The sequence below is a fragment of the Sciurus carolinensis genome, chromosome X, assembly GCF_902686445.1.
Source record: "Sciurus carolinensis chromosome X, mSciCar1.2, whole genome shotgun sequence".
NCBI classification, from domain to species: Eukaryota; Metazoa; Chordata; class Mammalia; order Rodentia; family Sciuridae; genus Sciurus; species Sciurus carolinensis.
This window is the reverse complement of record NC_062232.1, coordinates 57,939,085-57,952,538: the sequence shown is the minus strand read 5'-3', so window position 1 is coordinate 57,952,538 and position 13,454 is coordinate 57,939,085. Positions and strand designations below refer to the sequence as shown.

The window sequence follows — 13,454 nt, the reverse complement described above, 5'->3', positions numbered from 1 at the left end:
GAAGTTTTACCCACTGGAAGGATTTTCCTTCTCCATTGTCCTTCAGGTATATCCCAGAAAGGGATTGTAATGCTTCAGCTGTCCACTTTCTTTTTTTTAAAAAAAATTTTAATTTGTTCTAATTTGTTGTACATGACAGTAAAATGCATTTATACATTTTGATAGATCATACATAAATGAAGTGTAATTTCTCATTTTTTTGATTATACATATTATAGGATCACGTTGGTTTTCCAAGTGGTATGTGCATATCATATAGAACCCTCTGTGTGTCACATCTGAGTCTTCTCTTCCTCTGTCAGCTGATGGAAACTTCCCATGATACCATGACCCAGGAATAGGCCAAGAATATTTTTCAAAAAGAGATTAGATATTTGTGGAGGATGGTAGGGCTTTGCTCCAAAATACTAAAGGCCCGCACTGAAATTTCACCTATGGGGCACTGCCAAAGGCTGTAAACAGCATCCCTATCTTTCATTGATACTTTAAGCACAATTTTATCTGCTGGATCTTATGACCCAAGCAGTGAAGCACTTACATAGCAGCCTGGATCTGTTGTAGAGCCTGCTCTTGTTCTGGGGCCCACTCAAAATTAGCAGTTGTTTAGGTCACTCAGTAAATGGGCTGGAGTATCAAACCCAAATGAGGACTATGTTATCTTCAAAATCCAAAAAGGCCTACTAGGCACTGTGCCTCTTCTTTGGTTGTAGGTGGGGCCAGATGCAACAACTTATCCTTCACCTTAGAAGGGATATCTCAACATGCCACACATTATTGTACCCCTAGAAATTTCACTGAGGTAGAAGGTTCCTGAATTTTTGTTGGATTTATATCCCACCCAATAGCACACAAATGTCTTACCAATAAGTATAAAATAATTGCTACTTCTTGCTCACTAGGTCAGATCAACATAATGTCATCAATGTAATGAACTAATGTGATATCTTTAGAAGATAAAGGTGATCAAGATCCCAGCAAACTGAATTATGACATAGCACTGGAGAGTTGATATGCTCCCAGGGTAGAATAGTGAAGATTTATTTGTAGCCATGCCAGTCAGAAAGCAAACTTCCTCTAGTGGGTCTATTGGACAGGGATGAAGATACAGGAAGCTGCCAAATCAATAGTAGCATACCAGGTACCTTCATGTAATGAAACCATGTCTGGTATAGTGGCCACAATTATGGTCAACATATGGTTAAACTTACAATAACATATCATAATTCCTCAGAATACATGTCTTCTGCATAAGCCAAATATGTATATTGAAAGAGGATGTGGTGGGAATGATCACCCCAACATCCTTCAAGTACTTGATGATAACACCAACCTCTGCAATCCCTCCAGGAATGCAGTATTACTTTGTCTTACCATTTTCCTAGGTAGAGGCAAGTGTACTGGATTCTACTTGGCCTTTCGCACCATAATAACCCTCACTATACAGGTCAGAGAATCAATGTGGGGAGTCTGTCAGCTACTGAGCATGTGTATTCCAATTATACAATCTAGAAACTGGAGAAATAGCCACAGGAGGCATTTGGGTACCACTGTGCTCATCACTGTGAGTCAGACCTGAGCTAAAACTCTGTTAGTCACCTGACCTCTGTAGGCTCCAACTCTGGTAGACCACAATGATATTTTGGGTCTCCTGGAATTAGTGTCACTTTAGAGCCAGTGTCCAGTAGTCCACAAAAAGGATGATTTTATTTTCTTTTTCCTAAAATACAGTTGCCTTGGTCAAAGGCCAGAGATAACCTTTGATGAAGGATAGGGGAAAGATGAATAGTATAAAATTTTAGTAGTGTTAGTAATATTCTAGTGCCTTCCTCAAGTGAGCAATCTCCCCTTCATTCAAAGGGCTCTGAGTCTGTGAGTTGGCTCAAGTCTAGGAATTGGTTGAGGGGTCATGACTATTTTTTTATGATTCAGGTAAGACTTTTGTTCACTCAATCTAGAACTTTTCTGCTTGTGTAGATCAAGTAAGAATATAGTAGGCTTCCTACCTATTTGACTTCTGGAAACACCATGATTTGCTAGCTAACATAGTAGATCTGCATGTGTCAGACTATTCTGATTGCTGCTTTGACTCTGCTGACCATAACCATGGATGTATCCACCTTGCTTCTAGTAGTTGAGTGCCACCACATGATTCAGTTACTTCCATTGCACATAGGTTTCCCAGTTTAATGACTACACTGAGATCTGGCATAGAGAGAAGAGCAGTCACAAAGTTCTTCGAGCATGCTGAGATTCCCCTCACAGATTTGTTTCTCACAGTAGTGTTAAGTGGTATGTCTTATAGACCCTCTTAGCGTGAGTGAGTAGGTAGTAAATGACAAATTCATCCTAATATTCCAATCTCCTTAAGTCTTTGAATTTCTTCCTCTGCATTAAACCAAAGCTGATATGGCATTTCTAATTCATTCACTGTGTGCCACCTTTTAGTCCATGTTTCAGCCAATCAACCAACCAAACTCCTTGAGCTGCAACATTAAATGCAAAAATCTGCTCAGTGGACTTGTATCAATGCTTTTGTCCAGATCTAACTTTATATTCCTTCCACCATTATTTCACATCCTCACTGTCTATTCCCACACATGTTCCCTAGATTTCTATCTGTATAAATCACAAAACTCATGTAGTTCTTTTTGTAATATATTGTACCTCCTCATGGATCACAATTATTGCAGGAGAGATGATGGTAGATTAATGTATGGCATTGACAGTATCTTTAAAAATGTGCTAACGGACCCAAACATGAAAGCCTCTCTCCTTTCCTCCTTAACTCAATAATACCTATATCTTTTGTCATATACTCATCCTCACTGGTAGGAATGAACCCAGCAATCTACTGAATTAGCAGTCTATTGTATTAAATCAGTTATGTGTGCTTAATATACATTTTAAGTGAAATTGCTATATTAGTTCAAATTATTTAGTTTTTTTGTTTTTTTTAGTTGTTGAACAACTTATTTATTTATTTATTTATTTTTTTTACGTTTACATAGGGTAATGATGTTTATTATATTTTTCCCCTCCCCCCCACCCCTCCCACCCCTCCCACCCCTCCCACCCCTCTTTTCCCTCTACACAGTCCTTCTTTCCTTCATTCTTACTGCTCTCCTTAGCCTAACTCTAAACCTAACCCTAAACCTAATGCTAGCCCATCCCACCCCCCCATTATATGTCCTCATCCGCTTATCAGCGAGATCATTCGTCCTTTAGTTTTTTGAGATTGGCTTATCTCACTTAGCATGATATTCTCCAATTTCGACCATTTGCCTACAAATGCCATAATTTTATCATTCTTCATTGCGGAGTAATATTCCATTGTATAAATATGCCACAGTTTCTTTATCCATTCATCAACCGAAGGACATCTAGGTTGGTTCCACAATCTGGCTATGGTGAATTGAGCAGCAATGAACATTGATGTGGCTGTATCTCTGTAGTATGCTGCTTTTAAGTCCTTTGGGTATAGGCCAAGGAGTGGGATAGCTGGGTCAAATGGTGTTTCCATTCCAAGCTTTCTGAGGAATCTCCACACTGCTTTCCAGAGTGGTTGCACTAATTTGCAACCCCACCAGCAATGTATGAGTGTTCCTTTTTCCCCACATCCTCGCCAACACCTATTGTTGCTTGTATTCTTGATAATCGCCATTCTAATTGGGGTGAGATGAAATCTTAGGGTAGTTTTGATTTGCATTTCCCTTATTACTAGGGATGTTGAACATTTTTTCATATATCTGGTGATTACTTGTACATCTTCTTCTGTGAAGTGTCTGTTCATTTCCTTAGCCCATTTGTTGATTGGATTATTTGTATTCTTCGTGTAGAGTTTTTTGAGTTTTTATACTTAATAATAACCACATTATACACAAGTCATACTCTATCAGTGAACATGGAAAAAATTAGAAGGAAAGGAAAACATTTTTTTTTTTTTGCAGTGCTGGGGATTGAACCCAAGGCCTCGTGCTTGCAAGGCAAGCACTCTACCAATTGAGCTATCTTCCCAACCCAGGAAAACATCTTTAATCCTAGAGGATGGGAGGAAGGAAAGGAGGGAGGGAGGGAACAAATGGGTAGCAGGTATTTTTATATCAGACCCACAGAGCGAATAGAAGCCTGAACAGAGAAGTCAGAAAAACTGGACAGGTAACAGCCCTGTCACTCACTTGCTATGTGGGCTTGAGCAAATCACTGGATAAGGCCCACATCTTTACTTTCTTATCTGTGAAATGGTCGATTGAAATAATTGTTTGAAAAGGTCTCTTCTATTCTCCAAATTGTCTGGTTTGCAGTGTTGGGGATTGAACCCAGGGCCTAGCATAAATTGTTATTCTAAGAATCACTTTCCTTGCCTTTTGTAGTTTTATTCATCTTATGCAATTTAGCCTCTTGAAGAGTTAAATTGTGAATCCTTATTTTGAGATAGGAAAGTTGGAATAAATAGAGGTTAAATGATTTCCTAAGATCCCTCATATAGTTGATAGTAGTTTTTATAATATAAAATCTTATGATCAGATATCCAAATATGAAGCCTTTCCCCCTTCTTCCCCTGAAAGGTGCTTTCAAGATTAACCCAATTCTTCTATGTGATTTTTTTGCTTAGTAACTTGAGATGAGTTTGACCATCTGTAAATAGTGTATAACAAGCCATCCCAATAGACTAGTAAAATATAAGGTCTTATCGTGAGCCCTACCAAGTGCTAACCACCTTGTTTTTCCTATAGCTGTACGATTCTGTGACCGGTGCCATCTGATCAAGCCAGACCGCTGCCATCACTGCTCTGTCTGTGCCATGTAAGTGACAGCAATATTTCCCCTGGGCTGAGCTTGGCTACTGATGGTTGCCTAGACAACAAAATGACTGATCCTAACATGCAACCATGCCTAGATAAGAGCATTTCCTTTCAGTCATAATGAGTACATGCCAAACACCCTCACAGGAATGATGATGATTCAAACTATTCTAAAGATAGAAAGAGAAATAAAATCACATTTTAAAAATAAACTTTTTGTTTTAGAACAGCTTTAGATTTATGGATTTATCATGATGATAGTTTTCATATGCCCAACACCCAGTTTCCCCTATTGTTAACACCTTCTATTAGTATGATACATTTGTTATAATTAATGAACTAATTTTGATACATTATTTTTAACTTAAGGCTATCCTTTGTTTTTCCCTAATACCCTTTATCTGTTCTAAGACCCCAACCAGAATAACACATCATATTTTGTAGTTATGTCTCCTTAGCTCTTCTAAGCTATGACAATTTCTCAGATTTTGTTTCTGATGATCATAACAATTTTCAGGATTAATCATTAGGTATTTTGTAGAATGTTCCTCAGTTGAGACTTATGTGATCTTTCCTCATGATCCTTAGACAGGGGTAATGTGATTTGGGGAGGAAGACCATAGAGGTGAAGTGCCATTCTCATTATGTCATATCAAGATACAAATAAGCATGACTTATCATTGCAATGCTAATCTTTATCATCTGACTCAAGTAGTGTTTGTAAAATTACTCTCCACCCCCTCCCTCTACTGTACTCTTCAAAAGGGAGTTACTATGCGTAGACCACACTACAAGAATGGGAAGTTATGCTCCCTCTTCTTTTTTTTCAATAACTTTATTTTATTTATTTATATTTTTAATGTGGTGCTGAGGACCAAGCCCAGTGCCTCACACATGCTAGGCAAGCACTTTACCACTGAGCCCCAACCCCAGTCCCTCCCTCTTTTTGAAGATGGAGTGTCTGTATAAATTATTTGGGGTTCTTCTGTATGGGAGATGTGTATTTTCTCCCCCATTTACTTATTTAGGCAATCATTTATTTATCTCAATATGGAGGCATGAATATTCATTTTTCTATTTTGTACTATGATTCAGTACTACTGTATTTATTTATTTTGTGGCTCAAATAGTTCCAGCTTTGGGCTTCTTTGAAAGGAAAAGCAGATGACTCTATATGTCATGTTCCCATTTCTACCTCAGGTGTAAAACCCCATTTTATGTTAATATATGTAATCTTCATGCCTTTCTTCTTGGGTACTTGTGCCACTCATATTTCTCTTACTTTTGATGCAAGCACAAGCTATAGCACTATGTTTTTTTTTCTGTGCTTTTATTAAACTGAATATTGAACAAAACTAGAGGGAACACCTTTTCTCTTTATCAATATCCTGGAGATTCCAATCCCTTTTAAAGGTTGGACTTTTAAGTGTGTAACTTACTGCCAGCTTAATCCTATAAAGTATTTGTTATGATTGCCTCATCCTTGGAATAACTGAGAATACAATGGTTTTACAGTTACTGTAATGGAGATCTGGGAACAGATGTACTGGATCCATGTAAAAATACTGGTGAAACCTTGAGTTCAATTTTGAGATGTTTCTTCTTTTCCATAGCCTCACTTATTGCACTGTATTTTGTCCCCTTTGTAGGTGTGTTTTAAAAATGGACCATCACTGCCCTTGGTATGTCCCTTCGATTCATTTCTCTCCTCTAAAAGGGTCAAAGTTGTTCAATATGCCCACTTTCCTAAGCATAGTTGTAACATGCCTTTTTCTGCCACCATAATTCACTGGGTTTTATATTTATGTGGGGGACAGGGGAGGGGTAACATTTTAAAGCAAGAATAACCATACCACCAAAGGTATGGTAGCGAGTTCCTGGGGTCACAAAGCTAATGGTCTCCTGTCCATTAACTTTAGCAATTGAGCATAGTAATGAAATACAGCCACAAGTATTTTTCCTCTTGTATGTTACACAATTCATTTTTGTTTCTAACTGGCTTGATGTTTGAAATAGCCTAGATTGTTAAATTCAGCAATTCTTTAAATTTTGTACACCAGATCTAGAGAACCAATGAAATTACCTAATTACAAAAAAAAAGAAAAGAAAAAGCCACAACTCTACCATGTGTAGCTGCTAAGACTTTAATAGTTTTTTAGCAACCAAGATCCAGGTTTACTTGGGTGTGTCAGGAACTAGTCCAGAACTGTTTGATGTTTCTGTGCCTGTAAATGAAAGGAGAAACAAGTGAGATGTGAACTTGTTTTTCCAGTCTGTTCCTATTAAGGGACTTTTATCTCTGTTGGGGTTTTACATGACACCTAATGAAGCAGCAGGAGTAACATGCTTCCATTGCTTAGTCTACTTATGTATCAGTGTGTTCTCAATCAATAGGTCCTGATTTCAAATTAGTTTTTCTTTTTTTTTTTTTAGGGTTAATAACTGCATTGGATTTTCCAACTACAAATTCTTTCTTCAGTTCTTAGCTTATTCTGTTCTCTACTGCCTGTACATTGCTACAACAGTCTTCAGCTATTTCATCAAATACTGGAGAGTAAGTTAAAAAAATTCTGAAGGTCCCCCACAGACCAAGCACACACTCCATTCTGTGACATTGTTCATCCTGTAACATTTTACATTTTGAAATAGCTAATACCGAAAAAGACCAAAAGAGAAGCCACTAAAATCAAGTTTTCATGTTGTATACTTTGAGATTTAAGAGGTTGCTATTTAAAGATCCTAGTTAAACAAGTTTCTGTTATATATGACAATCTGGCTGAGGCTCTCAGTAACCTAACCTCTTGACTCCTACCAATTGTTTAAAATGTACTTCTGAATTGAGTTTTTAAAACCCATTTACTACCAGTATATTTTTGAAAAATGTTGGAACCAATTCAAATTCCTAGTTTCTAAGAAAAAGACTAACAAAGCACTCCCCTTTGAACAAGGAATTAGGTCAAAGGAGCCTTGCAAAATTTCTGCTGTTTAGAAAGATACGCTGACATACCTTCACATGTGACCAAAATGAACTAGGAAGTCTTTCTTGAACATCTTATGATAAATAGTGAGTCGGAAATTAGAACTGAGATATAATACTGCCTTCATTACTTGCCTCACTGACTCATTGCCAAGATCAAATGAAACAGATGTTGCAAATGTTTTGCCTTTCAAAATTTGATTCTAATAATACAATGAAGTCTCAAAAAAAACTTGCTTTTATCTTTCTCCTACTTGAAGATACAAGTCATAGGTACAGACCTATGTCTATAGGGTCTGGCAGAAGTATAGTGAAATATGTTCTTTTTAAATTTCATGCCAGTGGACTCCAGAAGAAATCTGTTCCATACAACTCCAGTATAATTGCTAAGAAATGCATGATGAGGGCTATCCAGACTTATCCTGAATAGCAAAAAACAAATGTGGGCAGAGCTACTATTTATTACTTTAGGAATTACACAAGCACATTAGCTAGAAAGGTAAAACAGTGGGAAAGAAACATGAATTCTGTGGTCAGAATATAAATTATAATAAACCAGAGTGAACAAGAAAAAGACAAGGCAGTGAGAAGGTAAATAGCTGACAATATTTAAATTATAAATTAGTGCTTTGATTCCTGGTAGTATAGAAAATATTGTATATAAAATTATAGTGATATATGCTTTCCATTCCCCTTCAACTTGCTTAATCAATTCAAATATTTAATAACTTTAAGAATAGGGAATGGTATGATAGATTTCAAAATCTGCAGTTCAGAGACTCAAAGAAAACTATTAGCATAAATAATGAAGTTTTTTCTCATAAATTTTCCCCAAATAGGAAATGTTTCACCATGCTATACATCTTAACATCTCTTTTGCCCCTTTGCACAGCACAAGATTTATTTTTTATTGCTCAGGTTTCCATGACCTATTTGGCATTCTATCCATACACTGAGCTACTACTCTAAATGTGAAGAAAATCTGCTGCATCCAATCAACAGGAAAAGTGTCAGCCTTGATCTTTACTACAGACCTTTCTTGGTACTTAACACAGTAGGCGACTGTTTAAAAAACCACCCTCTACCCTCATAACAAAGTAAACAAGATTGCATTTCACATATTTTGCCTTTAGCCCTCCTAGTCAGCCAATAATCAAATACCACAATGCCAGCTAGGTGCTGTATGCTTTTTTCTACTCTTGAAAGATGATAGTTGGATATGAATTAATCACCAGAAATGTGGCAGCATTCACAAGCAATACCAGAGGTAAACATAGCCTTGTCCTTTTCCTATTCCCTCATTTTTCCTCCACAATATCCTACCTTGTGCCTGACATATGTAAGGCAAGGAAACCTGTCTCTGCTTGCCCTCATAATGATAAGGGTATTGACAGTTCAGGAAAATGATTCCTTGCAATCTTTCTAGTCAAAAAAGCACCTTAGTGTGGTTTGGGGATGGCTTTCTCTGTTTAAATCAAATCTCTCTTTAAAATAAAAAGTAAACACTGCCATGTATTTTAAAAGCCATTTATCAAGGAGATAAGCTGCATTTCTAAGAACAGCAACTTCTATTTGTGTGATACACTATGGGTTTTGAAGCACTTCCATGTCCATTTTTTCATCTGATCCTCAGTACAACCCTGTGAAGTAGGCAAAGCAGGAATTATTAGTTTCATTCAAAGATGGGTAAGATTGAGGATCATAGTAGTTAGGTTACTTGCCTAAGAGCACCTAGCTTGTAAATTTCAAAGTGAGAACTTGAACCTAAGTCTGATTCTAAGCCCAGTGATCTTATACACTGTACCATGTCCTACTGTCCATTATGGTTGTGGTATGGAAAAGCTTTAGCTCCTTTGGAATAAAGGATTCAAAGACCATCAGAATTTATCTTTCCTCTCAATATTAACTTTAACAAAAGCTACTTTGATAGGAAATTGATCTTTACCTTATGCAAAAGTACTAACACATATCCCCCACACTGGCCATGAATCTCCTCACATAGGCTATAAATTATTGTAGAAACATGATAGTAGCATTATTATACCAATATTCCTATGAATTGCCTCTGGTGATCATTGCTTTGAACAATTTGGCTTGGTTACTTCCTGAGAAGGTTTTTGTTTTGTTTTGTTTTAGGGGGTACTGGGCATTGAAGTTGGGGCACTCGACCACAGAGTCACATTCCCAGCCCTATTTTGTGTTTTATTTGGAGACAGGGTCTCACTGAGTTGCTTAGCTTCTCGCTTTTGCTGAGGCTGGCTTTGAACACGTGATCCTCCTGCCTCACCATCCTGAGCCACTGGGATTACAGGTGTGCTCCACCACACCTGGCCCTGAGAAGGTATTTTTGAACATAGGGCTATAACCTTCTTCAAACTAAAAACAAAGTTTAATATTAATAATTCTATAAAAGGATAAAACAGTAGATAAACAACACAGTAGGTCACAAATTTGAGGCCAGCCTCAGCAACTTAGTGAGACCCTGTCTCAAAATAAAAATAAAATAAACTTAGTGAGACCTCTCTCAAAATAAAAAAGGACTGGTGGTAAAGCACCCCTGGATTCAAATACCAGTACCAGAAAACACACACATACACACTTTTAACTATTACTGAAAAGTATTTTGAAATATTTCAAATTGTTTCATCTTGTCAAAATAATGATCCGCATGGGAAAGGAGGAAATAAGTAATAGTCATTCCTCCAACTGCTTACTCCAAAATTAAAAATGTTTGGTAAAGTTCTTTTCAGAAAACAAAATGTTACATGCTATGCATGCTACAGAACTTTTAGAACATTGGTTCTGGTCTAGAATTACATGTTTAAAGAAAAGCTGGTACCACATGGAAAATAAGATGTCCCACATAACTATAAAAATCTTTAGCCACCTACTTTTACATTGCCAGTAAATTCCTTCTTGAGTTTTACTGTCTAAACAGCTGTTCCACAGGATCTAATATACCCGCCTATTCCACTTCAGCTAAAAACAACCAACCATATAAAATGTGCAGCAGCTTTAAAATCAGGTCATGACTTATAGGTAGGATATTTTAAAACTCTATGTATACATTTTAACTTCCTACATTCATCACTGACATTTTCAATACCCACATGTCCAAGGAAACATGACGTATAAAGAATTCTAGGATAGCCCACCTTGAGTGAGAGGATGGACACTATGACATCAAGATAACCTCTAAACAATGATTCATAATTCTCAAACTAAATGAAATATGACCTTTATGCCAATTATGACCTGAATATACCCTTTTCACATTACCCTTTTCTAATTGGTACATTATATACTCTATTTTACACTGAACTGCACTTAAGCAAGGACTAAGCATATCTTTAATGAGGTATGATCATAAACAGAACCAATAATTTTATAAAATTTTTTTATAGAATCTGTTTTTTAAAATTATACCTAGATGTTTTATACATGTGCAAAACTGTAACCTATGTGTAGAAAGTAGCCAAGCTTTACCACTTTAATCTTTTGTTTTGTTTGTTTATTATTTCTTTTCTAGGGGGAATTGCCCAGTGTTCGCTCTAAGTTCCATGTCCTTTTTCTCCTCTTTGTGGCCTGCATGTTTTTTGTCAGCCTTGTGATTCTCTTTGGTTACCATTGTTGGCTTGTCAGCAGAAACAAAACTACCTTAGGTAAGACTAAATATTAAGACTAGGAAAAAACACTGAGCTGTGAGTGTAGCTCAGTGGTAGAACACTTGCCTAAAATGTGTGTGGCCTGAGTTCAATCCCTAGTACTGCCCACAATAAAACACCTCCAAACATATTAAGAGTATATCAGATTGACCTGTGGTTTGTTCCCAAGGAAAAGCAAAACTTCCGATGAAGCATTTTAGCTGTAGTGACATCCTTTTGCCTCCAGTCTGATACAGATGAAAATACATTTTGCCAAACTGGAAAGCTATAGTGAATGAAGCTTATAGACTAAAGAGAGCATGAGTAGATAAAACCCTACACAAAACTAAAAATGGCTATTGCTCTTTAGAGTATGTATTGGGTAATAGCTCCCAAGATTCACAACTTAGAAGACATAAAATGTGTTCACATGAGGAAACAAAGGAAAGAATCAGTACAGGAAAAAAATGATAGAAAGAGGAGGTGAAGGTTGATAAAGAGAAGTATCTAATTTATTCAGTACATCCCAAAACAGAGTCCTCCGAGTGAACTCAAAGTCTTGAAAAAGAATCAAATCATTAAATATCTGTAGTCACGAAGGAGCTGTGTAGGGACTGTGGGAATGAGAAATATGTTGAACAAGTTATTCTCTAGAAAATGAGTGTAAGAAATAAACCTTGCTTGTTATTATATTGAGAATTTTATTTCTGATGGATTCTAGTGCAATAATTTTTTAGTAATGGTGAAAAATGTCTAAATTGTCTACAAATCAATACACAAGAAGTGAGGAGAAAGTGTTTAAGATTTAATGTTTAATTAGAATAAATTTGAGGAAAGTTTGGTACAAAAGCTACTGCACTTTGGGAATACATTTACTAATAATACTAACAGCCAAGAAAGTATTTGCTTCATTTTCTAAATCAAATATATATGTAGCACTTAGTTGCTAGGGTGGTAAATTAGCACATTTGGCTTAGAGATCAGCTACAAAGTAGAAGAGTACTAAAAGCTTCATGATAATAGGGTATGAAAACAAAGCACAAATGGGAAATGGTCAGATGCAGCCAGAGTCCAACAGTGAAAGTGTTTGCTTAATGGGATAAATGTGAGTCTAAAAATAATGTGCACTAACATGGTCCAATTCCTCATAGTCTTTGAGGTGATTATAGTTCACCCATTGACATTTTATCTGGAGTAAAACTCAATTTCTTACATTGCAGGCTTCAGTGTGAACATCTTCATTTTTGAAATGTTTCAAAACCAAATCAATGTCATTATCATCTCTTTATGTGTCATTACTTTGGTCCCAGCTCTACAGATGGAAACCATTTGGCTGTTGTTGCCACTTAGATTCAAATAAAGTGTTGTTAAATCTGTTCCTTCACTCCTGAAATCCAGCAGTACAAATACCTGCTACTCCCATGGCTGCTTAACTATTTCTACCATCATGTGTTTCCCCTGCCTTTTTAAAAATATGAGTACTATTTCTCTATAGGGGATAACAAGCTTACCTGGCATTAAGTGAGTCAACTTATTTTTACAAAGTAATTTAGCAGTAACTAAGAATGAGGGACCTATACTAACACAGCAAAAAGATATCATAGAAATTAGTAACATTCATGGAGAATTATAAAATCATGACTGCTGAAATCTGTTCCTTTATTGCTTTCTTCCTCTTTTTTTTCAACTTTTCTACCCTGTCCTAGAGGCCTTCTGCACTCCAGTGTTTACAAGTGGCCCAGAGAAAAATGGGTTCAATCTTGGCTTCATCAAGAATATACAGCAGGTGTTTGGAGATAATAAGAAGTTCTGGTTAATACCTATTGGGTCCAGGTGGGTAATTATTAACACTGAAAGAGATACTATGGTTTGAAGTAGCAAATTCAATTTTGATTATAATATATAGCAGGTATCTGTCCAACATGATACTCTATTTCCCAAATTTTTAATTTCTAGGTTGGCAAAAACAAATCATGAGGCAAACATATGATAAAATAGACATCTTCATGCCTTGTTTGTGGCAGGGTAAAC

At 36.5% G+C, this 13,454-nt stretch overlaps 1 protein-coding gene across 1 annotated transcript in view; it reads left to right on the top strand.

Moving 5' to 3' along the window:
* The window catches only part of Zdhhc15 (zinc finger DHHC-type palmitoyltransferase 15), an 89,106-nt gene that overhangs the window by 47,767 nt on the left and 27,885 nt on the right, over window positions 1-13,454 (top strand). The window contains exons 5-9 of the mRNA XM_047535127.1: window positions 4,734-4,803; window positions 6,452-6,484; window positions 7,236-7,356; window positions 11,309-11,441; window positions 13,130-13,256. Coding sequence (XP_047391083.1) covers window positions 4,734-4,803; window positions 6,452-6,484; window positions 7,236-7,356; window positions 11,309-11,441; window positions 13,130-13,256 — 484 coding nt within the window. The remainder of the gene's footprint in view (window positions 1-4,733; window positions 4,804-6,451; window positions 6,485-7,235; window positions 7,357-11,308; window positions 11,442-13,129; window positions 13,257-13,454) is intronic.